The sequence below is a fragment of the Lacerta agilis genome, chromosome 16 (genome assembly GCF_009819535.1).
Source record: "Lacerta agilis isolate rLacAgi1 chromosome 16, rLacAgi1.pri, whole genome shotgun sequence".
NCBI lineage: Eukaryota > Metazoa > Chordata > Lepidosauria > Squamata > Lacertidae > Lacerta > Lacerta agilis.
Genome location: NC_046327.1, coordinates 38127965 through 38155938, shown reverse-complemented (window position 1 = coordinate 38155938; position 27974 = coordinate 38127965). Strand labels below are relative to the sequence as shown.

At 44.8% G+C, this 27974-nt stretch overlaps 1 protein-coding gene across 4 annotated transcripts; it reads right to left on the bottom strand.

Moving 5' to 3' along the window:
* Positions 1-69: 69 nt before the first annotated feature.
* CCDC22 (coiled-coil domain containing 22) lies at positions 70-24061 on the bottom strand. 4 transcript variants are annotated; one of them, XM_033172788.1, is made up of 18 exons: positions 23976-24061; positions 20956-21036; positions 19226-19403; positions 16057-16189; positions 15865-15971; positions 15224-15308; positions 10969-11138; positions 8910-9116; positions 8618-8674; positions 6935-7054; positions 6463-6582; positions 5848-5964; positions 5654-5755; positions 4892-4999; positions 1891-1986; positions 1715-1774; positions 1543-1617; positions 70-527 (listed from the first exon to the last, which is right to left on the bottom strand). In XM_033172788.1, the coding sequence occupies exons 2-18, from the start codon at positions 21003-21005 to the stop codon at positions 414-416; spliced, it is 1899 nt and encodes a 632-aa protein (XP_033028679.1). In that variant the 5' UTR covers positions 21006-21036; positions 23976-24061; the 3' UTR covers positions 70-413. The 4 variants fall into 4 exon arrangements, with proteins under 4 accessions (XP_033028679.1, XP_033028678.1, XP_033028680.1 ...); XM_033172787.1 differs by lacking the exon at positions 23976-24061 and adding an exon at positions 23493-23549; XM_033172789.1 differs by lacking the exon at positions 23976-24061 and adding an exon at positions 23003-23081.
* Positions 24062-27974: the final 3913 nt, after the last annotated feature.

Below are 27974 nucleotides of genomic sequence, written 5' to 3'. Positions count from 1 at the left end.
GCAACCTATGCAAGCCTCCCCTATAACCCCTCCACCCCCCAATGTTACTGCACACGCAGCCAGCACAAGTACGCTGCAAAAAGAAGAGAGAGATTTTATTGGTTTTTGAGAAGAGACGATAGGTGGTTTGCTTGGAAATAATAAATGGAGGAAACAATTACTCCCCACATCTACTCCAATTTACAATCTATGTCAGAAAAATGGCACTAGGGACCAATCCCACCCTCGGCCTCAAAATGTGCTGCACTTTGGCTTGGTTTTAGGCAACTTACAATGCAGACAGAGCCTGGAAGGAGGAGCCCTGCTCATACTCCCCGTGCCCCGTTCCTTGATAGAGGCACAGCAAAGTCTTGATTTAAAAAGAGGTCAGGTACCACACCAGCCCCCTATAGCTGTGCACTGGTAAGTGGGCTTCACGTCTCTTGGGTACGGCTAAGCAGTGCTGCGTTTTCCTGCTTCATGGCCCGGTAGTCACTGAGAATCCTCTCCAAATTGCTCAGGGTTTTCTTGCTGGTTTCACTCTCAATCTGGGAAAAGAGAGAAATTTTATTTTATGAATGGGTAGCAATGTTCAGAAGGGAGAACTATTGTTTAATGATGGTATCCCAGTTGTACTATGTAAGCAGCCACGTAAGAGTTGCATTCAGAATGGGAGCCTATAAATATTTTAAAATAAATAAAGCAAGTGTTAAGGGCATCTTTAAAAAACCCAACACCACTTATTTCTGCTTGAGTGTTGAACCAAGTTTGCCTGCTAAATCTAGTAATGCTTAAAACAACCCCCCACCCCCCATGCATATCATGTGAATAAGACTGCAGCATTAATCTAGGAAGGAACATCGTGCATGTGGCAGGTGTGATTGACAAGATGCAGGAGGGCTCAGGTTCAACTACCAGGATCATAATTCTATTCCTGCTCATCATGGGAAAGGGGGGGGGGAAGACACAGATTTGGAGGCCACTGAGGTCCCACATCCTGTCCACAGGATATGTTCAGGCACCCACACTTCCTGCTTGCAACCTCAACAACAAGAGTCATGCTTTTTTTGTTAATCTGGAAGTAAAAAAAAAAAATATCTGAGGTGCATGGTGAGTCTACAGAATCACAACAGACAGAGTCCATAATGAGGGCTGAGAATCAAGGGGCAGCCTCATCCGAAAGAGCAGAAGAGGCAGATAATAGGCGGGAGAATATGGACAGAGCAGGCATGAAATGTCCCTCTTTCTAGATTGAAATCTCAATTTCTGAGCAAGTGAGATCAGAACCCCCAAGTTTAAAGATTAATTTTTAAAAATCAAAAGGACTTTGATGTGTACACATGGCAGAATCTGCAAGCTTTCAGCACAGGAGGGGGGGGGGGGCGGCAAGGAAGCAGGAGAGAAAGCATGACTGGAAGCTAGAACAGAGGGACAGAGGGAGTTGTTAAAAGATATTTCCTTGTATCCTAATTTCTGAAACAATTTCCTCCACACAGAAGTTCAGATTACTGCAAGAGAGTAGCAAATGTTTAGTGTTTCCACCCACTTTCTGGCAGGCCTCACCTGCTCCTCTAAGTCCCGGATCTCCCGCAGGATGGTGCCTGTGTCCTCAATAGTCTGAATCAGTTGACTGCAGTTCTAGAGGAGAGGAAGAGTCAGAGTCAGCTGGAAAGGGATGTAGCACTAACTGCCGCTCTATATATATATGAATTAATATATTACTGCTGAAGCTTACTTCGTGCAGTGCTGCCAAATATTTATATGCCTTCCTCACAGCCTCGTCGCGTTTGGCATCCTGCAGAAAGAAAGAATGCAGAAGGGAGGGATGGGAAAGTTAGCAACTGGAAGATCAGCCAAAGCGCTGCTCTCCACCCCACCCCCACCCCCCGAAATCGGGTCCCTTGCCTTCACCTTAAAAACCAACTCATCGGTGACAGCAAAGGTCCGGTCTACCTTCCCAGTGAGGCCATTGATCTCCTTCTGGAGCTCCTTGGTATCTGACAAGATCTTGAGAAGCACAAATAGCAGGCATTAGAAAATGGAGACTATTAATAGGTTGAAAACTCGACTCAGGAACAAATATAACAACAGCGGTAACAACAACAGGCTGTAAACTAACAGCTGGTTCTGTCCTTGGGGTGAGGGATAGTACTTGTGGTCAGCATAGCTGGGCTCCTGCTGGTTGCCTGCATGACAGGATCATCACTGACACAGGGAAATGCTGCTGAGGGCATGATCAGACACAGGCATATCGGCTATGAGAGTTGGCAGGCCCCATGGGATTGCAAGGGTCCCTTGTCCTAGTACCAATTAAAGGCAGTAGTGGCATCCTTTTTAAATCTATAAGGCAGCTTCCATTTATTCAGCAATCTCAGGGGGACTCTGCTTACGGTAGTTTCTCAAGCCCCCATATCTGGCAACCAGCCTGCCCGCTCACCCACTTTTATTTTATTTTAATTACTTTTAATTCATTTCATTTTGTGTACTGCCCTTCATCAAAGGATCACAGGGCAGTTTACAGTTGGGTTTAAATCGGCCTGAGAATGAAGAATAGTAGTGTGAAAGAGGGAATGTGCCCAGCCTGGTTCTTTGCAAATGTGCATTTCTTATATCTATTATCTGCATGAGAGAGAATGTTTGGGTGTAGCTTTTTGTATGTCTGTAAGTTCCTTTCGTACTTACAAAAGAGAATGAAGTGTGTGTATCCATCCATCCAACTTATATACCACCCCTTATACAAAAAAACCAGAGTGCTTTACAAATATCTTTAATACGAAAACACCCACTCAACAGATAAAATTAAAACTTACAGTATATCCAATATAGGACTCTCATTCAAAAGTTCTGGGCAGAAATGAAAAATGTTAACAGATGGATGGAGGCGGAACAGACAGACTTTCTCACATCTGCAGTGCCAGGGGCCTGGTTTTCTTGGGTCTGTCTATGGTAGGTAGGTGGTATATTGCAGAGAGGGGTTATGTGCATGTTAAAGTTGCAGATCCATGCATCTGAAACTTGGAACTGCTGCAAGTATGTAGCAAACCAGGAGCGGGTAGCCCAGTTTTAGCAGCCAAAGGCAGTCATGTGGGGACTGCAGAAACACTCAGCCCATTCTGCTCAGCGCTTCCTATAGCTCTGCTCTTCAAGTGCCGCCCCCTCAGCCATTTTTGACATTGGAGCCTAGCTGAGAAAAGAAGTGCCAGGATAGGAAGGAGCTGAGAGGAGACTACCCAAGGGGGGGGTGGGAGGATTCACCCCCTCACCTTTTTGCTGTTCAAACTCCACCCCCACCCCCTGCATGCCTGGTAAATTGTGGCAGTCCTTCATTTCAACAGATGAATCATCATCATGTAGTTTAACACCAGGGGTGACCAACAGTACACCCTATGTATTTTTTAAAGTCAATTCAAAGAAAAAACAGGTTGAAGATTTATAAAACCTATTAAATTTATCACCATTGGTTTAATGCACTTTCCAACTACATCCAATAGGCATTATTACTGAAGGAGAAAGTGGCGGGGGAAGAGATTATAAAGCAGCTTCCTAATATTCTGATCAGTTAGGCACATGAGCAGTCAAACGTGCAGGAAGTGGGTGCAAAAAACGCTTTACTACTGTGCCAAGAATCCTGCTGTGCAGACCGACTCATTGTGCAATAGCCTCTCCATCAAGGGCAAAGAGAGCAGAGGATGCTACAGTTGTTGCCATACAGAATGCTGTCAGGTACACCACACTTCCAAAGAAATTCTCCCTGAGAAGGCACAACCCCCTGCTTGGAAAGCTACACACTCTTCCCTGGCTGCTCCCCTCTCAGTGTATGTTCTGCATCTTGGTCAAACACTGTCTACTCCACACCCTTCACACCATTTATATAGTGCCAGTGGGAGTTTGTGAGAACCAAAGTGATAGAAAAGGTCTAGAGTGATACATAGTCCAGATTTGTAGAGGGAGACATCCCATGTATTTATCTATGGATTCAGAACAGCAGATGCTCTGCCCTTTGATACTTCTATGGTGAAAGTGCTCTAGGCTTTGCATTGGAAGTTATAAACACAAAATTGGTTCAAAATCAGAAGTGCTAATAAGGGCTACAACAGTGTGTAACTCTAGAGAACCTCATCCCACCTCTGAGGTAGGAACTGGGCAGGAGGAAATGTTTTGTCATTTCCTGTAGCTCACAGTTACAACTAGAAAAGAGCATTTTTCCTCCTAGTGGCAAAAACATAGAAGCTTTATTTTGGAGGCTCTTTTTTTTTTAATGGCTATATTTTATATGCATCACATAGAATCAGAGAATTGTAGAGTTGAGGGTCATCTAGTCCAACCCCCTGCAATGCAGGAATCTTTTGCCCAATGTGGGGCTTGAACCCACGACCCTGAAATTAAGAGTCTCAAGCTCTACTGCAGAGCTTTCCAAATTGTGTTGCGACACATTAGTGTGTCAGCTGCAGTGCGTAGGTGTGTTGTGCAAACAATCTTATGAGGGGTTAGTTTAACCTCCAGTTTGCTACTAAAACTGATACCGTGTTGCAAAATGATGCATGTATAAAAAGTGTATCATCAACATGAAAAAGTTTGGAAGGCTCTGCTCTACCAACAGCTATCTCAGCTTGATGACTCTGAGCTTAAAAGTGTGAAGATCCATCATGGAAAAGTACTGCATTTGAGACAAAACGTGAAAGCTCACTACTCATCACTATTTGCACATTCAAACTAGGTTAGGACAACTTTTTCCTTGACATTAAATGTTATGTACGTGCAAATAATGTCATCACCATTTTTAATATGGAAGGACCCCTGAAATGTTCCCCACCAGCTGTCTGCCATGGGCTCATCACACAGGGCTATCACCTGTGTTTAGTGACGTAAGGCAAGGCTTGAGAAAGAACTTCACAGGTGCCCGTTGTTTTACCTTTGTGATCTCCTCCTTCTGCTTACAAATATTGCCAACAATTTCTAGGATGCGCTGGGTATAGGCAGAGCGAGAGACATCCTTGGGAAGGGATTCTAGCTCCATAAGCTGGAGACAAAAGAGTGGAAAGCAGGAATGGCACTGGGTTACAACAAGCAGACGAATGTGCAAATGGAACAGGGGCTCTTGGAAGAGGCTAAGGAGTTTCTATCCCTGAGCCCCATCCCACTTTGCAGAGGCTCAGTACTCTATTGAGGTGGCAAACTTGTGTCTGGACCAAATGCTCCTCCATTCACACAACAAATCCCTGCACAAAGAAAACTAACATGCAGGGGGGGGGGTGCTAGGCTAGTTCCCTCAAGCATGCTAGTCTTCAATGGGCAGGATTTTGTTTTGTTTTTTTTAACGAGGGAGCGTTCCATAATGTGATGTAGCCTGGACACAGGTCCACCTGCTCAATGAGGCCAGGTTGAATTGTAACTAGTATAGGTTAACAAACTGACTTATGAAACAGACGAGTCCTCTCAGCAGTACTGGTGGTTGTAATAATTTTTATGAGATACTGTCACCCATTCAAAGTTAGCAAATATATCCCAATGACAGAGAAACAGTAAAATGTGGAGTGGGGAAAGGATTCTCATTATTCATTCTCTGTGGAATAATCACTGCACAAGAAGCAATGCACCATAAATCACCTTGTGCATACTGAGCTTTGCCAGGAGCCCTGCACTCCAACCCATCACCCTAAGACACGTCACTAACCAGCTGCTTGTAGAGATCATCCTTGCGCTTCGCTTCATCCGCGACTGATCGGATCCGCTCATGCAGCTCCCTGATCTCTGACAGGCGCTGTGATGATTCCAGCTGCAAAGAGGAGCAGACAAGAGAGTGTCACGGCTGCCCAGGCTGCCTCCCAACCCTTGGAAGGACTCCTCACACCCTTTCGCTTGCATCACCTCCTTGGAGTCATGAAGGGCCTTGAGTTCCCGGAACTCCTGGATCAGAGGCACCCGGTGCTTCTCCCACTGGGCGGCCAGCTGGATGACCCGCTGTGCACTGCTCTCCACCACCACCTGCAGGAGACCAAAAGTGAACCTGAGATTCTAAGCCTCCTGGGCTCTCTCATCTGCTATGTGATGTTGCATGCCATTTTTGGAGATAGCACGTAAGACCACCTACACCCACATGCACCAAACCCCTTCTTCCTTCCCCCACTGCTCCAGTCCTGCCTGGCTTACACTGAGGACATCTGACAAGACGGGTGCACAAGTGGGTGGTGGACAACGGTGCTTAATAAAAAGCTCCCTCCCAGGGTGGATTCAGGATGTTCCTCTGCCCTGCTTCCACTTACAACTACAGCCCCCTCCACCCATGTCCACACCCATCTGTTGCCTCTCCTTTACCAAGCATCCTGCCACTGAACCACCTGTAGGTTTCTAAAACCTTTCTCAATGGTCCCCATGGAAACTCCAGCAAGCACCCCCACCCTCGGCAGCCTCTTCATTCCTGGCTGGTCCACTCCCAAGCAATGGGAAGAGGGGCCTCTGCCCTCCTCTTGCATGGCCCATTACCTGCAGCTTAGCCATGTTGTTCTCTGCATCGGGAAGTAGCTGCACAGCACACCCCTTCACTCGCAGCACCTGGTCCCGCTCTGTCACTCCCAGCTGCCGCTGCCGCACCTCCCCTTCCACCTGAAGAAGAAATGGATCTCCCTCAGGACTGACCCAAGGTGAAGCCCAAACGGGGGAGGGGGCAGGCACCCAAGAACACCGTGGTGTCCTTGCACAGCTCCCACTTGCTTCAGAGGGGCTTCCTCAGGAGATCTGCCCCATGGCTATATTTCTCCCACTCTGCCACCCACAAACTTTTAGGCAGCTCATTCTGGAGACCATGCCCCACCAGGGCCTTGGGAGTCCATCAGCCTTTCCTCTGCTAGAGGTGCTGCAAGTGCCACCAAGAGCCAGAAGGAGGTCCCAGAGGCCCTTTAGCTGGTGGAGCTCAGCCAGACAGTGGTGCTGCCATCCCCCAACTGCTCCTTCTCACCTGTGTGAGAGTCAACCCTAATTTGGCTATCTGGCCTTCAAGCGCCTCAATCTGCTCCATGAGGTGGCCCAGTTCACCTTCCAAAGCTTCCAGTTCTGTTGCCTGACGTTCCCGTAAGTCCTGGGGGGAAAGGGGGTGAGGAGAAGGTAAAGGGGGGGATGCTTGAGGAATCAGAGCTGGAATCCTGTCTTAATAAACCCTGCGTTTATGCAAAAATAGAGCTCAACCCATCTCTTATTACAAGTATAATTTTTTAAAAATTTGAAATTCCTTAACTACCCTTCATCAAAAGTATATGACAGGCTTTTTGGCATATCCAGTTCCCTGTTCCAAAAATTGTCTCTATTCTGGGTGATGATAATGTGTGAATAAAAGATATTCACACAACACACCTACACACAATTAGAAAACACACATGCACAACAAAAGGCATTGAGACAAAACACACACACACACACCATTTTCCCTCCACGTAAAACCACAACAACCCACCACAGAACCCACTCAGGTGGGGAAAAAGGGGGTGACAGGCAAGTTGCCCTCTTGACCCTTCTGTTGTAATGGAGGTGCATGACCCCACAGAAGAAGAAGAAGAAGAAGAAGAAGAAGAAGAAGAAGAAGAAGAAGAAGAAGAGGAGGAGGAGGAGTTTGGATTTGATATCCCGCTTTTCACTACCCGAAGGAGTCTCAAAGCGGCTCACATTCTCCTTTCCCTTCCTCCCCCACAACAAACCCTCTGTGAGGTGAGTGGGGCTGAGAGACTTCAGAGAAGTGTGACTAGCCCAAGGTCACCCAGCAGCTGCATGTGGAGGAACGGAGACGCGAACCCGGTTCCCCAGATTACGAGTCTACCACTCTTAACCACTACACCACACTGGCTCTCCTGTTAATGCCGAAGCAAGTGGCTGGTGGAGGTGAAGATCTTTGCATAGCGGTCAAAGAAGCAGGGCTCTGGGCTCCAAACACCCATCATGAGTCTACCTTGGTTAACAGCTGCATTTTGCTGCAGATCCCCCCCCCCCAAATCCAAATTTGGACAATTTGGATTAAAGTAAAAAGGCACCCCTGCTGACAAGATGTAAAAAAAAGGCTGCAGGATTGATCAGCTGTGGTGTGAAGATCTTAAAGATGTTATTCTTGCAAAGATGAATGTCTGGAAGAAGGGGGCAGACAAATGTTTCAAGTCATTTTATTTGCCAAGGATTTGTAAAGCTGCCGCTCTTCCCAGAGTATCGAAATTATAAGAATTCAAGAAGAGAAGAGAAGATTCTAAGAGTAAATCAGGGTCCTATTATTTTTAAAAGAAGAGAAGATTCAAATAAACTTTGTTGGATGTGTTCACCAAGTTATTTCAACAGCTCCTGCCACCAATTGCAAGCTGCTGACAATGTGTGACATGAGGACTCCCAACACCTGCAATGACTCTTTGCAGCACAATTCAAGACGATGGTAATAAAACCCCAAAGCAACTTAAGACCCAATATACCTAAGAGACCATCACCTCCCATGTGCCCCCTTGCCTGTGTGCACACGAATGCGGTTTTTATTAATTCAAAAAGCAGAATGAGACGGCATAAAGCACGCCCCAATATTTTTTAGCCAAAACCCCCTTCCCCTTTGGGCAAACAGAACTGGCTCTCAGCAGTGCTAGCACCGTAACCAGAGCCCTCCCTTTTGGTTTACCTGTTCTGATGTCCGGGACATTGGCAATGTTTCTACTTGCACCGGTGATTCTGCCTCCTGTTGGGAGACCAAAGAGAGAGTAATCATAGACCATAACCTCTTCCCCTGCATGCTCCACCCCTCCTTGCTTGCTCCCCAACCTACCTCAACAAATGAGATTCTTCAGCTGGTGCTGCTGAATAACTCAAATCACTTTGATTCAAAAAAATGTTGTTGTTGTTGTTGTTGTGTCTTAAGCCCGTCCCCACCATTCTAGGCCAAAATCATATGCCCTCCCCATTCCCCTTCATACCTGCTTATAGGCCAAGTGCTGAGTATGGGTGAAGCGAGAGCCCTTGGCCAGAGCCCCAGCATGCTCACGGCCGGCACCAAAAGCTCCCAGGAGCTGAATCAGGTCATGGGCTGTTCCCTGGTGGGCAGGCCCAGCACGAGGAGATGCCTGCCGGAACTGGTCCAGGAGGCGCCGCTGTAGCCGCTGACGCTTCCATTGGTGGTATTCCTGAGGGAAGGGCAAAGGGAAGTAAGGGGCGGGGTGTGGCAGTGCAGACTGGAGACGGGGTGGGAAGTGGCAAGCAAATAATCTTGGGAACATAAACCACTTCAACTAGGATCAGGGCGAGCGGATTCTATTCCCATCTACCAAGGCCAAACCATAACATCTCTGGTTAGATCCAGACTTTGGAATGCGGATGGTCCTCTCAGAAAACTCAGGCATCCATGAATGCATTCCACACATTTTGAAGAACCTTGTAGAACATGGGTAGGCAAACTAAGGCCTGGGGGCTGGCCACGGCTCAATCACCTTCTCAATCCGGCCTGCAGACGGTCCAGGAATCAGCGTGTTTTTACATGAGTAGAATGTGTCCTTTTATTTAAAATGCATCTCTGGGTTATTTGTGGGGCACAGGAATTCTTTCACCCCCCCCCAAAAAAATATAGTCCAGCCCCCCACAAGGTTTGAGGGACAGTGGACCGGCCCCCTGCTGAAAACGTTTGCTGGCCCCTGTCGTAGAAGGACAATTATCTGAGTGTGCGGTGGAGGCAGGAAGAGATAAGATTGCTACTTCCCTTCTTCTTGTCTGAAGTCAGCGATGGGATCTCTAAAGTTCCCTCAACCTAAGGGAAGCTGACTTCATAGGCCCCATTTCTCCTATTTGGGAGAGCACTCAGAAACCCCTCTTATATAATGACCAGAAATTCCTGGACTAAGAGGAAAAAATATCTAACGTAGGGGACGGGCACACAAGATCTACCAATGCACTTTCTGCAAGTGCTCACCGTTATATATTTTTTCTAAAATGTTTTGCATTCATTTTGATTCATTTGCAATGGAGATGCTGTGAGGGGAGGACTACCAGACTTGCAGCAGTTTCCCTGAGCCTCTTGCTCTGGTGTCTTACTAAAAAGTGGCACTAGTTTTGTATGTCGTATTAGACAGACCTCCCCCCAGAACTCCAGACCTGCTGTAGGCCAACCAAGAAGTAGCACCACCTTCTTGCAATGTAGAAAACCAGGGCTCCACCCATCCCTGTGGCCTTCAGATCATTCCACAAACCACTCTCTTCAGCGCCTCACTGTGGGCATGTTCTGCTGAGTGGAGATGAGTGTTGGGTCAGGCTATTGCAGCTCCTTTGAGGTGTGCTCAAGAGGCAAGCAGGGTAAGCAGGAAGGTGAAAAAATACTCCATCAATAGCTAAATGGTAAAGAGGGAGCATAGCTCCTCCAAGTCCCAAAAGTGTAGAGCAGCAGGACTGGACTGAATTGGAGTGTGTGTACGTATGTGTTGTAGTTCTCCTATTTGCCTACCTATTGCACGCCTACCAGAGCAAGTAAGAAGAGTAACTCACACAACTCACAACTTGTGCTCTACACCACAGATGGGTGTTGTTGGACTCTAACTCCCATCAACCCTAGCCAACATGGCCAATGATCAGGGATGATGGGAGCTGCAGTCCAGACACACCTGGAAGGCCATCCCTGCTCTAAACGGAAGGTACCTTGACTTCTGTAGACAGCTTCTCCTCTCCTCTCAAGAGATGTGGGTGTCAGGGAAGGAACAAAAGACAACCCATACATAATGGAAGAAAGGAAACTCAGGCAAAGGAGCCCACTTCTGATGTGACTTTAGAGTGCTACAACAACAACCATGTAATAGCAAAGAGAATGAGCTGCACACCTGCAGATTCCTGGTTCAGAGGCATTTCTTCCATGAATCACTAAGGTGGTCTTAGGCAAGTCACAGAGGGCACTACCCTTCCTAGAAGGCAGCCAATGCAAACTATCATCGCCATGCTGCTGCCACCAGCCAACGAGTCAGGATAAACAGGCCGAGTGCCACCCATTGTGCCCACCTCCGGAGTCATGCGTGATCCAAGGCCTTGGCTCTTCCACTCGTTCTCCCAGTCTTGGGCTGTGCTCAGCTCAGCCACATTGAGCTCCAACAGGGATGGCAGCAAGGATGCAGGTCGGGACAGCTGGGCTGACACGGGGGGCAGGAACTTGACAAAGAACTCTTTCCTTTCTAGGGAGAAGAGGATGAGGCCAGTTACACGGCCACACACTGGTTAGCCCCAGCCCCTGCTTTGGGGTCAATCAAGTTGAGTCAAAAGTTGGGAGAGCTACTTTCCTCCCCTTTCTTAATCCAGGAGGAGGCCTGCAAGTCCTGCACTCAGCAGCCTGCTCCAGGTTCCTCATTCAGAAATGGTGAATTGCACCAAAAATTATGTGTTTATAGAGAAAGGAATTTACAGGTGTTTCCCCACTTACACGCATTCAACTCACGCATGACCACATATACATGTGGTGCTGGGAAATAATTTTAAAAATCAATTTAAACCACGAAAAGGGCAAAAACAGCCCAAAAAGAGCAAGATACCAGCAGCAGCAAGTGAATCTGCCCCACAGCCAAGCACTTTGGGGGACTGGTCTACTTGCCTTGTTGTTTCCACATAATCCTCCAGTGTTGTCGAAGATTGAGAGCCACCACTGCCACCATTCATGCCAGTCTGCGAAGTGCTGCTGGTTTTTTAAAGGGTTTTTCAAGGGTTCCCAGAGGTTTATAGGGCGTTCACAGGCATTTACACTGTAATCCTATGTGCACTAACTTGGAACTAAGGACCACTGGACTCAGAAGGACTTACTCTCAGGATTCTAGGGATAAAATGTCTTTTGGTTTAGACAGACCCCTAACTGCATCTGTCATTCTAGCCAAGTCAATGTAATCAAATAATTTTTCTTGCCATTCAATTTGTTGGTGCTGTCTCATTTTTCCAATTTTTTGCAATTAGGGTTCTTGCTGCCACTGTTGCGTAACGGAATATTTTCTTGTTTTCCCTAGCGATATCTGAATCTAGGGTTTGTTTAAACATTTTCTTTAGCTCTTCCTATACCATATGCCAGAAGCCCTTAATTTTGCCACAGGTCCACATATGTAGTAGTGTCCCCTCTACTTGGTTGCACCTCCAACACACTTTTGATTTTGTTTTATACATTTTGTATATTTTGCTTGGTGTTAAATACCATCTGTAAAACATCTTTAACATGTTTTCCTTTATTGCCTCGCAAGCTGTGAATCTCCAACAATCCTTCCATAATTTTCCCCATGATAATTGAATAGGTTTACCTATATCTGTAGCCCATTTGATCATTACCTTTTTTACTAATTCATCCTTAACCTCCCATTCCAATAAGATTCCATACATTTTAGAAATTACCTTTGTCTTATTTTGTAATAATTCTTTATCTAAAATTGAAATTTCACTTGCAAAACCGTTTTTTTAATCTGCTTTGAACACCTTATTTAGTTGGCGGTACTGAATCCACCCTGTCAGACGGTGCTTTATTTCCTCATAATTTTTCAATTTCAATTTGTTATCTTTTTCTTCTAATAAATCCTTATATGTGGCCCAGTTCGATTCCATATTTTTCCTTTTCAATGCTATCACCTCTAAGGGTGAGAGCCACCAGGGCATTTTAGGTTCTAATAATTTTTTATATTTTTCTGACTTTCTTATAATATGATTAAGAAATCCTCTGTGGACTTTCACCTGTTCATGTCCTAGGTAGGCATGCCACCCGTAACGGTTGTCGAACCCTTCTAAGTCCAATAAGTCTACATTTTGTAATATCATCCACTCTTTAAACCAGTTTAGACAGGCCAAATCATAATACAAATTTAGATCAGGTAGTTTTTTTATACTGCCAAATAAATCTTGATAAATCTCTTGCCATAATTTAAAGCATCCTACCCCTCCAATAATTGGTATCATTTGAAATAAAAACATCATTTTAGGAAGCACATTCATTTTCACCACTGATATCCTACACAGAATGATAATTTTAGCTTGTTCCAAATCTCCAGACCCCTTTTAATTTCTTTCCAGATTTTTATAATTATCCTTAAATAAGTTGCTATTTTTATTTTTATTTAACTTAAATCCTGCCACTTTCCCAATTTTGAGGATCCTTTCTTTAAAAAAAATTATACGCTTTCCTCCGGGTTTTCCATAGTTAGAATCAGGTTATCTGCAAATCAGGTTATCTTAAGCGATTTCTTCCCCACTGTTATACCATTTATGTCTTGGTCTTTCCTTTTTGTAATCGCTAGAAATTCTAATACCATAATGAATAATAAGGGTGAAAGACGGCAGCCTTGCCTAGTCCCCTTGTTTATCTTAAATTCTGTAATCTCATTATTTAAAATCAATTTGGCTCTCTGATTTCATTATATCGCCTCGATACCCCTGCTGAATTCCCCCCCCCAAGTCCTGTGCTTTCTATAGATTTTTTTCATAAATCTCCAAGAGATGTTGTCAAAGGCTTTTTCAGCATCTACCAGCATCAAGATAGTTTTTTATTATCAGTTCTTGCTTCCAGATATTCTAAGATGTCTATTATATGCAGGGTGGATTTGATTTAAATCACTAGTCAGTTAGGCTCAGGGTGGATTTAAATTTTAAAAATCTGATTTTTAAAATTTAAATCGGATTTTTATTTTTATTTTTGAGCCTTACTGACTAGTGATTTAAATTGCGATTTAAATCAAACTGATTTAAATCAATCCACCCTGATTATATTTCTCATGTTGTTATTCATGTGTCTGCCTGGTAGAAAGCCCACCTGATCCTTATATATTATTTCATTCAATACTCTTTTTAATCTGTTGGCTAGGATATCAGCGAATATTTTATAATCATTATTTAATAATGATATAGGTCTATAATTTTTGATTGACGTCAGGTCCATTCCCTGTTTAGGTATCAGAGTGAAAAATGCTTTCCCCCACGATTTTGGTATTTTTCCTTGTTTTAAAATTCCATTCATGACTGTTTTCATTGGTTCTGACAGTATATCTTCTAATTTCTTATAATACGCCACCAACAGGCTGTCCGTACCTGGAAATTTTCCTGTCTTTGCTTTTGAAATTGATTGTTGCACCTCCATCATAGTTATTGGTAAGTTTAATTGCTTAATTTTTCCACAAGCTATCATTGGAAGTCTGTTCCGTGCTAGGTATTTTTCCATCTCTTCCTGATATAGTTTCCTATAATAGTTTGCAAATTTTTCGCAAATTTCTTTGGGTTCTTCTATTGTTTTTCCTTCCTCTATAAATTTCTCTAATATTACATTGAGTTGGCTAGAATGACAGAGGCAATTAGGGGTCAGACTAAACAAAAATTCCAAAAAGAATGGGGAAAATACAGGTATTAACTTAAAAAGCAGTGCCCTCAAATTAATACCTGGACTTGTTTTGATTAATTTTTACAAAACAAATTATGGTGTAAATGCTTAAAATAGAAAGAAAAGGGGGGGGGGACAAAGTGAGAAGGAAACAGTTTACTAAATATGAAAGTAGAACCGTGCTGAGGATAAAGGAAGTCAACTAGAAGAAAAGAAGAACTGAAATATGGTTATATGTTCATTATTTGTTTCGTATTGGTTTTTGTATTTTTAAGTTTTCTTTTCTTTTTCCTTTTCTTTAGTGTTATGTGTGTTTCTGTTGCAAAATAAAATAAATATGATGAAGAAGAAGAAGAAGAAGAAAACAAATAAATGTTTTTTGGGCTCTGATTTTCAGTTGGCCAGACAGCCATGGGTGGGGAAGCCATTCGCAGAAACCAATACTGGAAATTGGCATGGCATTTCTTTCACAAGTGGCTGGAGAAACCCAGCCAGATGAGTGGGATATAAATAAAATTATTATTATTATTATTATTATCATTATTCACAATCCCACATGTGCACATGCCCTTTCGGTAGCTACTCTAGGATCTCCCCTCGAGAGGCTAAAAAAAGGGCCTCCCCTAATTTGGGAAGACTCTCAGCACTCTGGAAAACCCTTTTCTTTTCAAATGGGATCTGGGGGAAGGGCAGAGACTTGTTGCAAGAAAACAATGCTGTACAAGTCTAGACATATCAAGAGGGATTCTAAGCAGGAACTAAATGGGCCCCAAATTTATGCTCGCTTTGCATACATGATTGCAACCTTACATGGGTGGGAGGGAAATAAACAAACAAATAAATGGAGAATGGGGAAAACCTGCCATCCCATTCCCTCCATTTTACTTATTCCCCCACTCCCACCCAGTGAAAAAGGGCAAAACTCACCTGGGGGCACCTTCCCCAAAAAGGGGTCCGACTCTCGAGGCAGGACCAAGGGTTGAGCTTGGAATCGCTTCAGTAGGCAAGAACCCTAGCAAGGACAGGGAGGGGGAAGAGTCAGAAGTAGCATTCACCCCACTGAAAGATAAGAAACACTGTAAGAGGAAATAGGTTCTGGGTTTACAGGGATGAGGCCTGGAAAGAGAAATATAAAACAGGCGGCAAGGAGTGGGGTTATAAAATGAATTACTTACTCGAGAAGTTTACATACTCAACAAGAAAAATACATCAATATCTTGTTTAAGATATACCAAGGGATGCATAGAAATTTGATTGATTAACATATTTCTGCATGGTTTGTTTAGAAACCAGTATTTGGGTTTCTGCAGATTATGAAAAATCTATCAGCAAGGGGAAAAGCCCCAACAGTGCAGACCAGACACTAGATAGTCATATGAACCCAAAATCCACAATGACCTTTTGCAAAGGTTTCCTGCATTTCTCCACAACATGAGGGCTGGAAAGGCTTTCATTTTTAAGGAAGCCAACAGTCTTAGAAATAAAATTTCAGCAACAGATCTTGCTTATGAAGCCCTGAACCCAAGGAGTGGGACCATTAACCTAGTAAGAGGGGTGAGGAAGCACACCTGTAAGAGCTGCAAGCGGGGGGTACGGCAGGCAGGGGGTACCCAGGGGACAGCCAGTTGCTCCTTGATGGCAGCAGCAATGGCTCTGTGAAGTGTCGTTGATTTGCCTGCAAGGACACAACAGGTTAGAGAAGTTGCCAACACTTGGCCTCCCTGTGCCCGGGACCTGTGTTTGCCCAGTTTCCTCCATACCCACAGGCTGGTTGGCGTCCTCCGAGGCATCGCGTGGGAGCTTCTCTACCAGGAAGAGCAGGAGGCGTCGGATTTCGGGCTCATTGCTGTACAAGAAGGTCTGATAGCCAACTTCCCCTTGATATCCCAGGTCCTACATGACGGAAAGTAACATTCACAGGTAGGTAGCCGTGTTGGTCTATTTAATTGCTCATCTTCTAACATTGAGTATGCAATCAAATGCCAACAATGCCCTTCAGCTCTCTATATTGGACAAACAGGCCAAATCCTACACCAAAGGATAAATGGACATAAATCTGATATCAGGAATCACAAGACAGATAAACCAGTAGGAGAACACTTCAATCTCCCAGGACATTCTATAAAAGATCTCAAAGTAGCTGTCTTAATACAAAGGAATTTCAGAAATAGACTGGAAAGAGAAGTTGCTGAATTGCAACTCATTACCAAACTCAAAACCACGGAGAGACCGGGTCTGAACAAAGACACTGGATTCTTATCTCATTATACACGACAGAGCTATCTTTAGCCATCTCACCCCTTGCTTTTTCCTTTAGGACTTATTGCAGTCGTTAACATTCATCAACAGGTTTTCCACACCCATCAGCCAATCACCCATTCCCAACCCCCTTCTGAGTAATACCCCTCCTCACTCTCTCACTATATATAAGGGTCTGGTGACTTCTATTTCAGTGTATCTGAAGAAGTGTGCATGCACACGAAAGCTCATACCAAGAACAAACTTAATTGGTCTCTAAGGTGCTACTGGAAGGAAGCTGGGTATAGGGCGGTATATAAATTCAATAAATAAATAAAATAAAATAAAAATACCTTTTCACCTGCTTAGCTATTTCAGCAGTTGCCCTGATTATGGTCTTTTGTCCAGCTGACTCTTACAACTTGTTTGTAATGGCTGATTTTGCCATTTTATTCTGGTAGTTTGTGTGTGTGCGCGCGTATACATGTGTATACACACACACACACACACACACACCCTAGCAGATCTTCTAAACAAAATAGCCAGTCTTGTCTAAAAGTTCCTTTCAGCCACCTCGCTCAGCTGCCCATGTTCACTCTTCCTCTGCTTCCTTCTCTGCTCCCCTCCCCCCCCGGTTTCTCCCCCCTCCCCCCTCAGTGCCATCTGACTTTCCCTTCCTCTACTCTTTCCCAACACCCAATGTCCTCTCCTCTCCTCCCCCTGCAACATATCCTATGACCTCAGAGCAACAGCCATAACGGTAACACGGTTTGCAAGGGATGGGGTGAGCACTGTGCGCCTGGAAGTTTATTTTACACATACAAATGAAACAACACCTCTGGGAGAAAGCCAAATGGACTCTTCTCCCTGGCATGCTAGTTATCTATGTACAAGGAGATTTGGCATAAGCACCACCATTTGATACTGTGAAGCAAACTAATTGGCCCGAAGTATTCTCAAGTGGCTTCCTAATATTAATTCTTAGCATTTATGTGGTGCTTTGAAGTATTCAAACACAATTTTTGTTTTAATCCCTACAGCAACCCTGCAAGACAAGCCCGCATTTTCCTCAAGTTTGGGATGCCCAATAATATCCCCCCTTGCTCCATCCTCAAAAGGAAAACCCCACTCAGAGAAGTCATATTGAGGATATTACAGACTTTCTCTACAGAAAGCAGGATGGAGACAGGGGAATACTCTGCATGTCCTTATGCAACAATGCAAACTAGCCATTATTCACTTACTTGTTCACATAACAGAAATGCATTTTTATTTAATAGTAAAAGGAGAGCTGAACCCTTCCCATGCCTTACTTCCCTATAGTCATTTGCTCCAGCTACTTCTCCCTGTTTCCAGCATGGATACCAGAAGTGAGCTGGCAACAGAGAGAAATGGCAGAATCATGAGAAATATGAAAAGAACAGTGTCTACTACTTGTCATGTTTAGTTCTGTCCTTGGATTCTCTGCATTTTGCTGTTGTTGTTGCTGCAAGTTTCTAGCCCTTATGGCTATTAAAAATGTGAATGTTCAAGGCCATCAGATATTTCTACAGCCAAAGGGGATTGAGCTTCTGAGCCTTGTTTAGATCCTGGCCACAAAGATGAGCAAAGGCAGAGTAAATTAAACACAATAGTTAAAAAAAGGCAACTTGCAAATGTAAGAATTATGCAAATTTAGTAAAACACCTCTGCTTTTGTTGTCACAGAATTTGGGTTATTATTCAAGTAAACAGTCTTGCTAGTATTTCTCTAATAACTTTCTCTGTGGTGGACAGGAACAGGAACAGGAATAATTTTATTGGGCAAGTATCAATCATACTTGGAATTTTGCTTCGACTACATTGCAATGTAAAGAAAACATACCTCATACAAACACTATTCCCCTCACAATACAACAGCCCAACAAAGGAATCCCATACCACCAACTGACCTCCCTTCTGCACACAACTACAAATTCAACAGTTTAATGGCACAAGGAAAAAACCTATTCCTGTGCCTAGACGTTTTTGTGTAGAGAGTCCTGTAATGACGTCCGGATGGAAGTAAATCAAACAGGTAATGACCAGGATGCGAAGGGTCTGCGACAATTCTCTCTGCTCTCTTCCTGGCTCGAGCAGCATAAAGTGTCTCTATTGGAGGCAAACTAACACCAATTACCCTCTCTGCAATGCAATTCTTACTGCTTGTTGGAGCCTCTTCTTATCCAGCTTAGAGGCTGTGCCATACCAGGCAGTAATAGAATTACAGAGAACAGTTTCAATGGTAGTGGCACGGGCCATATTTATGTGAGGAGAAAATAATTTAATGTTGCTAAAAAACAAAACAAAAACCTTTTGTCAACTGCACAACTGTTTGCTGTGAACACAAACTAGGTTTCTTGCTTAAGTGCCAGAATTTTCTTTGGATAGGGCAGGAAAACACAACTGGAGGTCATGAACGAGCCACTTCTGGATCCTTTAACAAAAGTGGCCCATATACTTTCCACCATGAGACCTAGAAGCTTGCTTTTCCAAAAATCAAATCTTGAGATTTCCAGCAAACAAAATTCTATACTACAGCAGATTTCTCACAACACCTTCAAGCTCAGAACCCATGGCACTTAATGAGAGACTATCTACCACTGCACAAACTTTCAGAGATGAAGAGCCTGCTTTATTCAATGCATCCACACCCTGGTTTAGTTGTAGTTACCTGGCAAGCTTGTGCTAGGCTCATGCCAATTCGGAAGCGAGCAGACATCCCTGGAGGCAGGACATGGCAGAGGCCGGACCCCACAGAAGGATTGATGACACGAAGACATCGCACAACAGATTCAACTATCAACTCTGTGGTAAACTCTCGGATGCTCTGCACTTCCTCTGGGATATCCCTGGAAGGGGAGAAGGATGCAGGGATTATAGTGCCTACATCTTCCACTCCATGCAGTAAGATGGAAGAACAAGGGAATGGCTTGCCAACTGCCATACTTTTTCGCAATGTGTCCTCTGCTGCTAAGACTCTGCTGCTATTGTACCACCTGTCCAATAAGCAGCTTGTGGAGACATGGGATACAGTCTCCTTGGTTTGAATGTATCTAAACTGGGGTGTTTGTTTGTTTGTTTGTTTGTTTGTAAGTCACTTTGAGTTGCCTTGGGCAAGATAAAACTGACAAAATGTAGTAGTAGTAGTAGTAATAATAACAATAACAATAACAACAACAATTTCCCAGGGCCTTGCACTGCAAGAAGGCAACTGACTACCTGTACTGCCAAGAGCCTCTTCAGAGAAGAGAGTTGGTGTAGCAGTGGTGGCTAAGGCTACAGTCCCATATGCACACACAGGGGAATAAGTCTCCTGGATGACCCCACTCAGCAGTTCCATGTAGATGTTGGGCTCGGAAACTAACTGGCAGGGCCACAATCGGTGCAATAAGCTCAAACTGTCTTGCCCCAGTGAGCAATCCCTTAAGGACTGCCTCTCTACATATGAATCTACCTGGTCCCTTAGATCATCCTCTGAGGCCCTTCTTCGTGTGCCTCCTCCATCAGACGTCTGGAGGGTGGCAACATGAGAACGGACCTTCTCTGCAGTGGCTCCCCATTTGTGGAATGCTCTCCCTAGGGAGGTTTGGCTGCGCCTTCATTATATACCTTTAGGCTCCAGGAGAAAATGTTCCCCATCAACCAGGCCTTTAAAATGCCCTTTTAAATGCATTGTGGGAGGGGGGATTATTGGTTTGTTCTTGTTCTAATTCCAATATGTATTTTGTGGTTTTTATATTGTAATGTTATGCTGTGAACTGCCCTGGGATCTGAGGATGAAGAGTGGTGAACAAATTAAATAAATAATAATACACATGGACATTATTACTGCTGTTCAAAGGGAGTCACAGAGCCACCTAGGAGCTTCTGCAATACCACTGATTAATCCAACCTTGGTCACTAGGCAACTGCCAATTGCTTGCTCCCACGCAGCTCCTAGAAGCCATGAAACACCTAGCTGGAGCCAAAGCATCGGTAAGAAAGCATGATTCCCCAAGCAAAAACAAAGAGCCAATGCAACACAGCAAAAGCCGTAAGTGTTTAAACCCCAATTAATTTCTTGCCTGGCCTAAGAGAAAGCCCTGGCATAAGCTTCTGGGTCTATTAGCTCTCCTGTGGAACCCCATTCCCTGTACCACAGCCTTTGCTTTATTAAAGTTCACAGCAGGAAAAGTATTCTGAATTTCTAGAAACTGACTCCAGCTTTTTAGGCTCCAGGCCTGTGAAATCCCATAGGAGACAGCAACCAGCCACCCTACACCCCTACGTCAAATCCTGCATGAAGGCATGCTTCCACCAAACCCATGATTGCCTATGGACACCACACACCATAGTACCTGACTTCTCACCACACCCACCCACCACTATGAAGATGTACAGGCAGCAGAAAAATGGCCTTACGTCCCAGAGAAGCGAAGGGAATGTATGAGGATCTTGTCCACCTCTTCCATGATGCCAATACATCTATGGATACAGGAAACCCTGTACAAAAGAGGAAACGTTACAACAACCAATAAATAATATGGATGCTTATAGCAGCAGGGCTGAAGCCGGGGTACCTACAAGCAGCAAGTTCCATGAAGCCATTGGGACAAATTCTTCTTCTCCTTTTTCCTCTACAACAGGTTGGAGTATTTAACACACACCCCCCCCCCGTTTCTGCAACTTTACTTGTGAATAAACTCTCAAACTGTAACTTGCCTACAAATATACCCCATACATACCTGCCTGCCCACATGTTTTACTTACTTATTTAAACAATTTGTATGCTGCTTAACTACAATAGTAAAATATTATTAAAATATTAAAATAATATAAAATAGTAAAAGTGGTTTACAATAGTGTGAAAGGGGGTAGGCACAACTGAAACTATTTTCTGCTTTAAAAGACTTCATTGTCCTATTGCCTGGAGGCAATTCTTGCCACAGGCAACCAAGTCCATAATAGAGGTGAAGACCAGAACAAAGTGCAGCTCTCCATATGAAGAGTACTAAGGACATTCCTTACCAAGGGGCCACAGAGTGCCATTTTTTCCCAAGGGTGACAGACAATTTTTTCTGGGAAACTCACCAGCCAGCCAGGAAGGCAATAGCTACCCCTTGAGGTGTGGTTCAGTGATTTGGGATACAGCTAGTTCAGGACAACTAAGTGGGCTTAGAAGAGTTGCAAATGGGGTTATGAAACCTGGTATCCTTTTTTTTATACGTAAAGGAAAAATAAAGTAAAGCTCTTCCACCAGCCTCACAAACCTGTTGTGGAGAACCTGTATGACCTGCCAATGTTTTAAGACCATGTAAAATAACATTTGCCTGGCACCAGCTTCATATAATATAGTTAAAAACCTTTTTTTAAGCTGCTTTGGAACTGCTATTGTTACACTATGTAATGCTTTGTACTGTATTCTCTGTTTTATTGCATTTGTATGTAGACATTTTATGCATTTTTTATAAATTTTAGAAAGGAAAAAAGGAAAGCAACAGGCACTCCTCATTGTTCATCACTAGTACCTGCTATTCAAAGGTATACTGCCTCTGAAGCAGAAAGCTCCTTTTCACTATCATGTCTCATACGCCTCTCTCAAGTTCTAGTGTTCTGAGAGAAGAACCTGGGAGAAGAAGAAACACCTTTCTTGCTACACTGTTCATAATTTCATAAGCCTCTCTCTTGCCTCCTTCTAGTCATATTTTTATTTCTAGACCAGCGTAGATGCCATCACCCTCTTTATCAAGTCTGACCAATACTCCAAGTGTGAACTGTAAAGGAAATTAAGGCCAGGCTGGGATGGTCTCAAATTCCACGAAGGGAGCGAAAGAGAGGAGGATGAAGACAGGTTATCACCAGCTGGGTGTGGGGTGGATGGAGGGAGTCAAATTATAAGGCGATGTGAGAAACACAAATGCCACATCAGAATACTAGCAACCAAGACTGTGGTTTGTGGCAGGATCCTCCTATTTCCAGTGGTTCTGATTTTCTAAGGCAGGGGTAACATCAAATATTGTTGGGTTACAACTCCCATCGTCCCTGACCATTGGCCATACTGGCTGGAGCTGGGAGTCCCACATGTGGAGGTCACCACAATGGGTGCCTGAAGGCATCAGGAGGATGTACAGCAGGCCAGAGTGGGCAATGCCTGGTGACAACTGGTAATGCTGGATTACAGTACAGATGCCCTCATTCTGCGTTTCCCCTTTTGGAGGAGGAGAAGCCTATCAATGGCGACCAGCCACAATTGCTGTTATTCTGCCACCACTGTTGGAGACAATATGCCACTAAATGCCAGTTGCATATGGGCAGAATACTGCTGCACTCTGGTTGTGCAGGCTTCCCGCTGGCCGCTTTGAGAACAGGATACTCGATTAGATGGGCCATTGCCCTGAACCAGCCAGGCTCTTCTTGGGTTCTGCAATATACAGGACTTGGTTTGAGGCACAGCAACTGAAGGGATTACCTGTTTTTGGAACCAAGGTTAGGATCTGGAACACATGGGATAACACAGAGTAAACTGCAACTTCACAACTGTAGCCATGCTGTAGGACACACAGAACGTGTGTCAGGTTGCCAGTAGGCAACAACATAGTAAACCTAGCAATACTGATGCTGCAGGAGAGCTTGTCACCACGGCAGCTTCCACCGCTCCCTCCAGGGCACAGCCACCCACCCAGCTTCTCCTCTGTCAGCTGAGGGGCAAACTACTGAAACTCAGCTGCCTTCCAGAGCACAAGGAAGACACAGATAAGCAACAGGCCTTGGGAAGGTGGCGGGCAGAAGCATGAGAGTCAACAGCTGAGGCAATCTGCTCCGCTCCGCTTGTTATTGCACCCCGGCAATATGTCCATATCCTCAACGCACAACACACCCCGCCGACCCGCGATAAAAGCCATTTAAAATACTGTAAAGTGGTTTGAGAGGATGGATTTCGTCACGTGCACCTTTCCTACCCTTGAACCCGAGAACAGTCTCGCTGGATCAGGCCAAGGCGGGCCCCACAGCGCCCCGTTCTCACAGTGGCCAACCGGGTGCCCATTACGGGAAACCCGAGCCCGAGAGCAGCCGCCGAACCCAGCCCGGCCCTCGCTCCCGTCCCCTCGGCAGCCGGCCTCCGGGAGCGCCGCTGCCTCCCGCTCGGATCAGGCCTTAGCCCGGCGGAGCCGAGCGAGGCCTCGGGGCCGGGCGCCACTGGCAGCCCTCCTCCTTCTGTGAAGCGGCCTGGCGCGGCGAGGGGGCGTCCAGAACGAGCCCTCTCCACTGCGCGCCAGGGGGTGTTTTGCAGCGGGGCTTCCCAGGTGTGGGGCGGCGGCAGGGGCAGCAGCAGGACCCCGGGGGCAGGAGGGAAGAGGCAGCCGGGAGGGACGGAAGCAAGCAAGCCAGCCAGCCAGCGAGAAAGCCAGCAGTCAGGCGGCGGCGGCGGCAGCAGCACTCACCGCTCCCTCTGCTCTCAGCTGGGCCAGGCGCCCTCGGTCACGGGGCCTGCCCTAGGGGAAGGCGGGAAATGTAGTGCAGTGTCTCCCTCCCGCGCAGCATGCTGGGATTTGTGGTCCAGGAGGCTCCTCTCCGCCCCAGCGGCCGAGCCGGTAGAGCAAGTGGAAGAGCAGCGCCATTCTGGCAGGAGGAGTAACTTCTGAGAACGGGTGTTTTTTTGTGTGCGGAGGTGGAAGCGGAAGTGGGAGGGGACCATATGCCCATGGAGAAATGCAAAACAATAGGAGCAGCAACAATAAGGTTATTTTTAAAGGGAATTAAATTAAAGTAATTATTTTTTCTTACAGGTAGGTAGCCGTGTTGGTCTGCCATAGTCAAAACAAAATAAAAAATAAAAAAAATTACTTACTGTAGCATCTTAGAGACCAACTAAGTTTGTTCTTGGTATGAGCTTTCGTGTGCATGCACACTTCTTCAGAAGTATCTCTAAGGTGCTACTGGAAGGAGTTTTTTTTTATTTTCTTGGTTAGGCAGCAGTGAGTGTCCCCATCACACAACAGATAGCAACTAAGAGAGGAGGGTTCCTACTCCTCCTAACACAAGTCTTTATAATTTTGAATTTGAAGTTACATAAATTGCTCAATAAATGCCAGTGTTAATTCATTGTCCATGTATTGTTAGGACCATCTTACAAAATGGCCCAGCAATGTAATCCACTGTTAGCCCTGCAGCCTGGAGGCAGTGCTGGACTGGTTTGGCTTTCCAGAGCAAAATTTCCCCATAAGATAATAGTAGTAATAATAATAATAATAATAATAATAATAATTTATTTATACCCCGCCCATCCGGCAGCCACTCTAACACACTAGCCACGTACTAACTACACAAAACAAAACACCACATGTTGCAGCAGAAGTCAGTTCCCCCAAATTCTAGGTATGGTCTTAAGACCACCATTTTGCTGAAGGTAAGTAGGTTTGGAGCAAATTAGTGCTTGGGTGGGAAGAGTGCATTGGAAGAAAGGTGGGCTATAAATGAATAAAATAATTTCCCCTCTAAGAGTCCCAACCCAAACTCACCCATTCACTGCTTTTCAGCCTAACATCCTTCACAGAGTTGTTGTGAGGATAAAGTTGTGGAGGGGTATAATAGCCATTGGCATGGCGTAACTGTACACACCACCTTGGGGTCCTTGGAGGAAAGGTGGGAGATCAATGTAATAGTAGATAATAAATAATTGAAATAAATGACATTGAATGATTCCTGCTTTAGAAAGAGGGCAAACTCCTCACCTTGCAGTTTGCACAAATATACTAAAACGGCCTTCTCTGTAGTGGCTCCGCAGCGAAGTTTGTCTGGCACCTTCATTATACACCTTTAGGCGCCGGGCAAAAACATTCATTTTTAACCAGGCCTTTGGCTGATCTGATTGACATCCTATGTCATTTTAAAATGTGGCTCTTTTTTGGGGGGGGGGGGATTTGTTGGGTTGTTGTTTTTGTTTTGATTATATATATTGTGGTTTTTATGTTGATCTTGTTTAGTGAACCGCCCCAAGACTTCAGAGTATAGGGCGGTATATAAATTCAATAATAAATAATAATAAATAATGTTTCGTTGTGATGGGGTGTGAAGGGGAAGAGACAAAAAAATCTTCCAAAGTGAACCCAAAACTTAAGACCTTTGAGTGTGCCTATATAATAACTATGGTTCAGCTATACCATGTGGTCTCCAATCCGGCAAGAACAGAGAGCATGCTGGGCATTGTAGTCTTTGTACCCTCCTTAGACACTCCTGCTGATGGGCAGGAGAGGAGGGAGTTGAAGGTGGATAATTGGAGGCAACTGTTTCCTAGCAACAGAAACAGTAGGCCTTAAGCTGAGCCATCTTCAGCACCTGCCTTTTTATGGGTTGTAGCACCAGAATTTTTCAAGGATAAAAACAAAAAACAAATCAAACATCAACTGACGCTAAAAAGATGAATGCACCTTATTACAATGAATTGTTTATACAAATGTAATAAAATAAGCTAATTTTGCCAAGCAATCAACCCAGGCCAAAACAAGCAGCCTGAGAAGCAGAAAGGAAAAAAATAAAAAGACAGAGCGCTCTAAAAAGTCCGTCACAATATTTTACCCCCTGAAGAGAAATATCCAAATGGCACTGGTACCACCAGCCACAACTAATTAACCCAAAGGGCCCAATCCACCCAGACCCTTCCCTTACTCAAGCTCCTAAATGAGAGGAGGAAGCCAAGATGGCCGTAAATGAATGCAGCCACATCACAGACCTTCCACTCTGTAGTGCTTAAGCAGGAGAAATGCTGTGTGTGCCAGGGCAAGGTTGGGGCCCTCCTCTGTCAGTGTCCGGATCCCCAGCTTGCAGTCCAGCTGCTGCCTCAGCTTACTTCATGCTGAGGGACCTTTGTAAAGAGGTAAAACGAGTTAAACCAAAACTCACAGCTCTGTAACTTGAGGAGGAGGGAGTGTACAGGATAACCTTTTAGCCCTCTTCCAAAAGTTTATCAGAAAATGAGTCCTCCAAGGCTACAATCCTCACCCTACTTGCCTGGGAGTAGCCATGATTAGGATTGCAACCTAACATCCCTCCTTTATCACCCATCTGTAATATGGATCCCATTATTAATTTTGCTGCAGTATATGCTTGTAGTTACAAGTTTGGTGGATCAGGAGAATGCTGTGGATATAGTGTTTCTTGATTTGAGTAAGGCTTTTGACAAAGACACCCATGATATTCTGGAGTAGCTAGTAAAATGTGGATCTGGAAAACAAGCCTTATGAAGAATGGTTGAAGGAGCTGGGTATGTTTAGTCTGGAAAAGAGGAGACTGAGAGGAGATATGATAGTCAATTTCCAATATCTCAAGGGCTGTCACATGGAAGATGGAGCAAGCTTGTTTTCACTTGCTCTGGAGAAAGGACTTGAACCAATGGATTCAAGTTACAAGAAAGGAGATTCTGACTAAACACCAGGAAGAAGTTTCTGACAATAAGAGCTATTCAGCAGTGGAATGGACTACTTCAGGAGATTGGATGGCCTTCTGTCATGCATGCTTCAGTTGAGATTCCTGAATTGCAGAAGGTTGGACTAGATGACCATTGGGGTCCTTTCCAACTCTGCATTTCTAATATTCTAGGTCTGTTTTTCCAATTCTCACTATACAATGGCAAGATACAAAGGCTCCTATACTTTTAAATAATAATAATAATAATTAATGTCATAATAATAATTTCATAATAATAATAATTTATGCCCGCCCATCTAGCTTGGTTTCCCCAGCCACTCTGGGCGGCTTCCAACAAAATATTAAAAATACATTAAAACATCAAACATTAAAAACTTCCCTAAACAGGGCTGCCTTCAGATGTCTTCTAAAAGTCAGATAGTTGTTTATTTCCTTGACATCTGATGGGAGGGTGTTCCAAGGACAGGAGCCACTACCGAGAAGGCCCTCTGCCTGGTTCCCTGTAACCTCGCTTCTCGCAGGGAGGGAACTGCCAAAGGCCCTCGGAGCTGGACCTCAGTGTATACTGGGACGAGGCCGTTTAGGGCTTTAAAGGTCAGCACCAACACTTTGAATTGTGCTCAGAAACGTACTGGGAGCCAATGTAGGTCTTTCAGGACCAGTGTTAGTGGTTTCGGGGGCCACTCCCAATCACCAGTCTAGCTGCCGCATTCTGGATTAGTCATAGTTTCCAGGTCACCCCACGTAGAGCGCATCGCAGTAATCCAAGTGAGAGATAACTAGAGCATGCACCACTCTGGCGAGACAGTCTGTGGGCAGGTAGGGTCTCAGCCTGCGTACCAGATGGAGCTGGTTGACAGCTGCCCTGGACACAGAATTGACCTGTGTCTCCATGGACAGCTGTGAGTCCAAAATGACTCCCAGGCTGCGCACCTGGTCCTTCAGGGGCACAGTTACCCCATTCAGGACCAGGGAGTCCTCCATAACTGCCCTCCTCCTGTCCCCCCAAAACAGTA

Coding starts and splice junctions, on each gene's coding strand:
- CCDC22 (XM_033172788.1), bottom strand. CDS start 21,005: ATGGAAGAGGTGGACAAGATCCTCATACATTCCCTTCGCTTCTCTGGG. Junction 8,675..8,909: donor AGCACTTGGCCTATAAGCAG/GTATGAAGGGGA, acceptor GTCTCCCAACAG/GAGGCAGAATCACCGGTGCA. Junction 7,055..8,617: donor TGTCCCGGACATCAGAACAG/GTAAACCAAAAG, acceptor CTTTCCCCCCAG/GACTTACGGGAACGTCAGGC.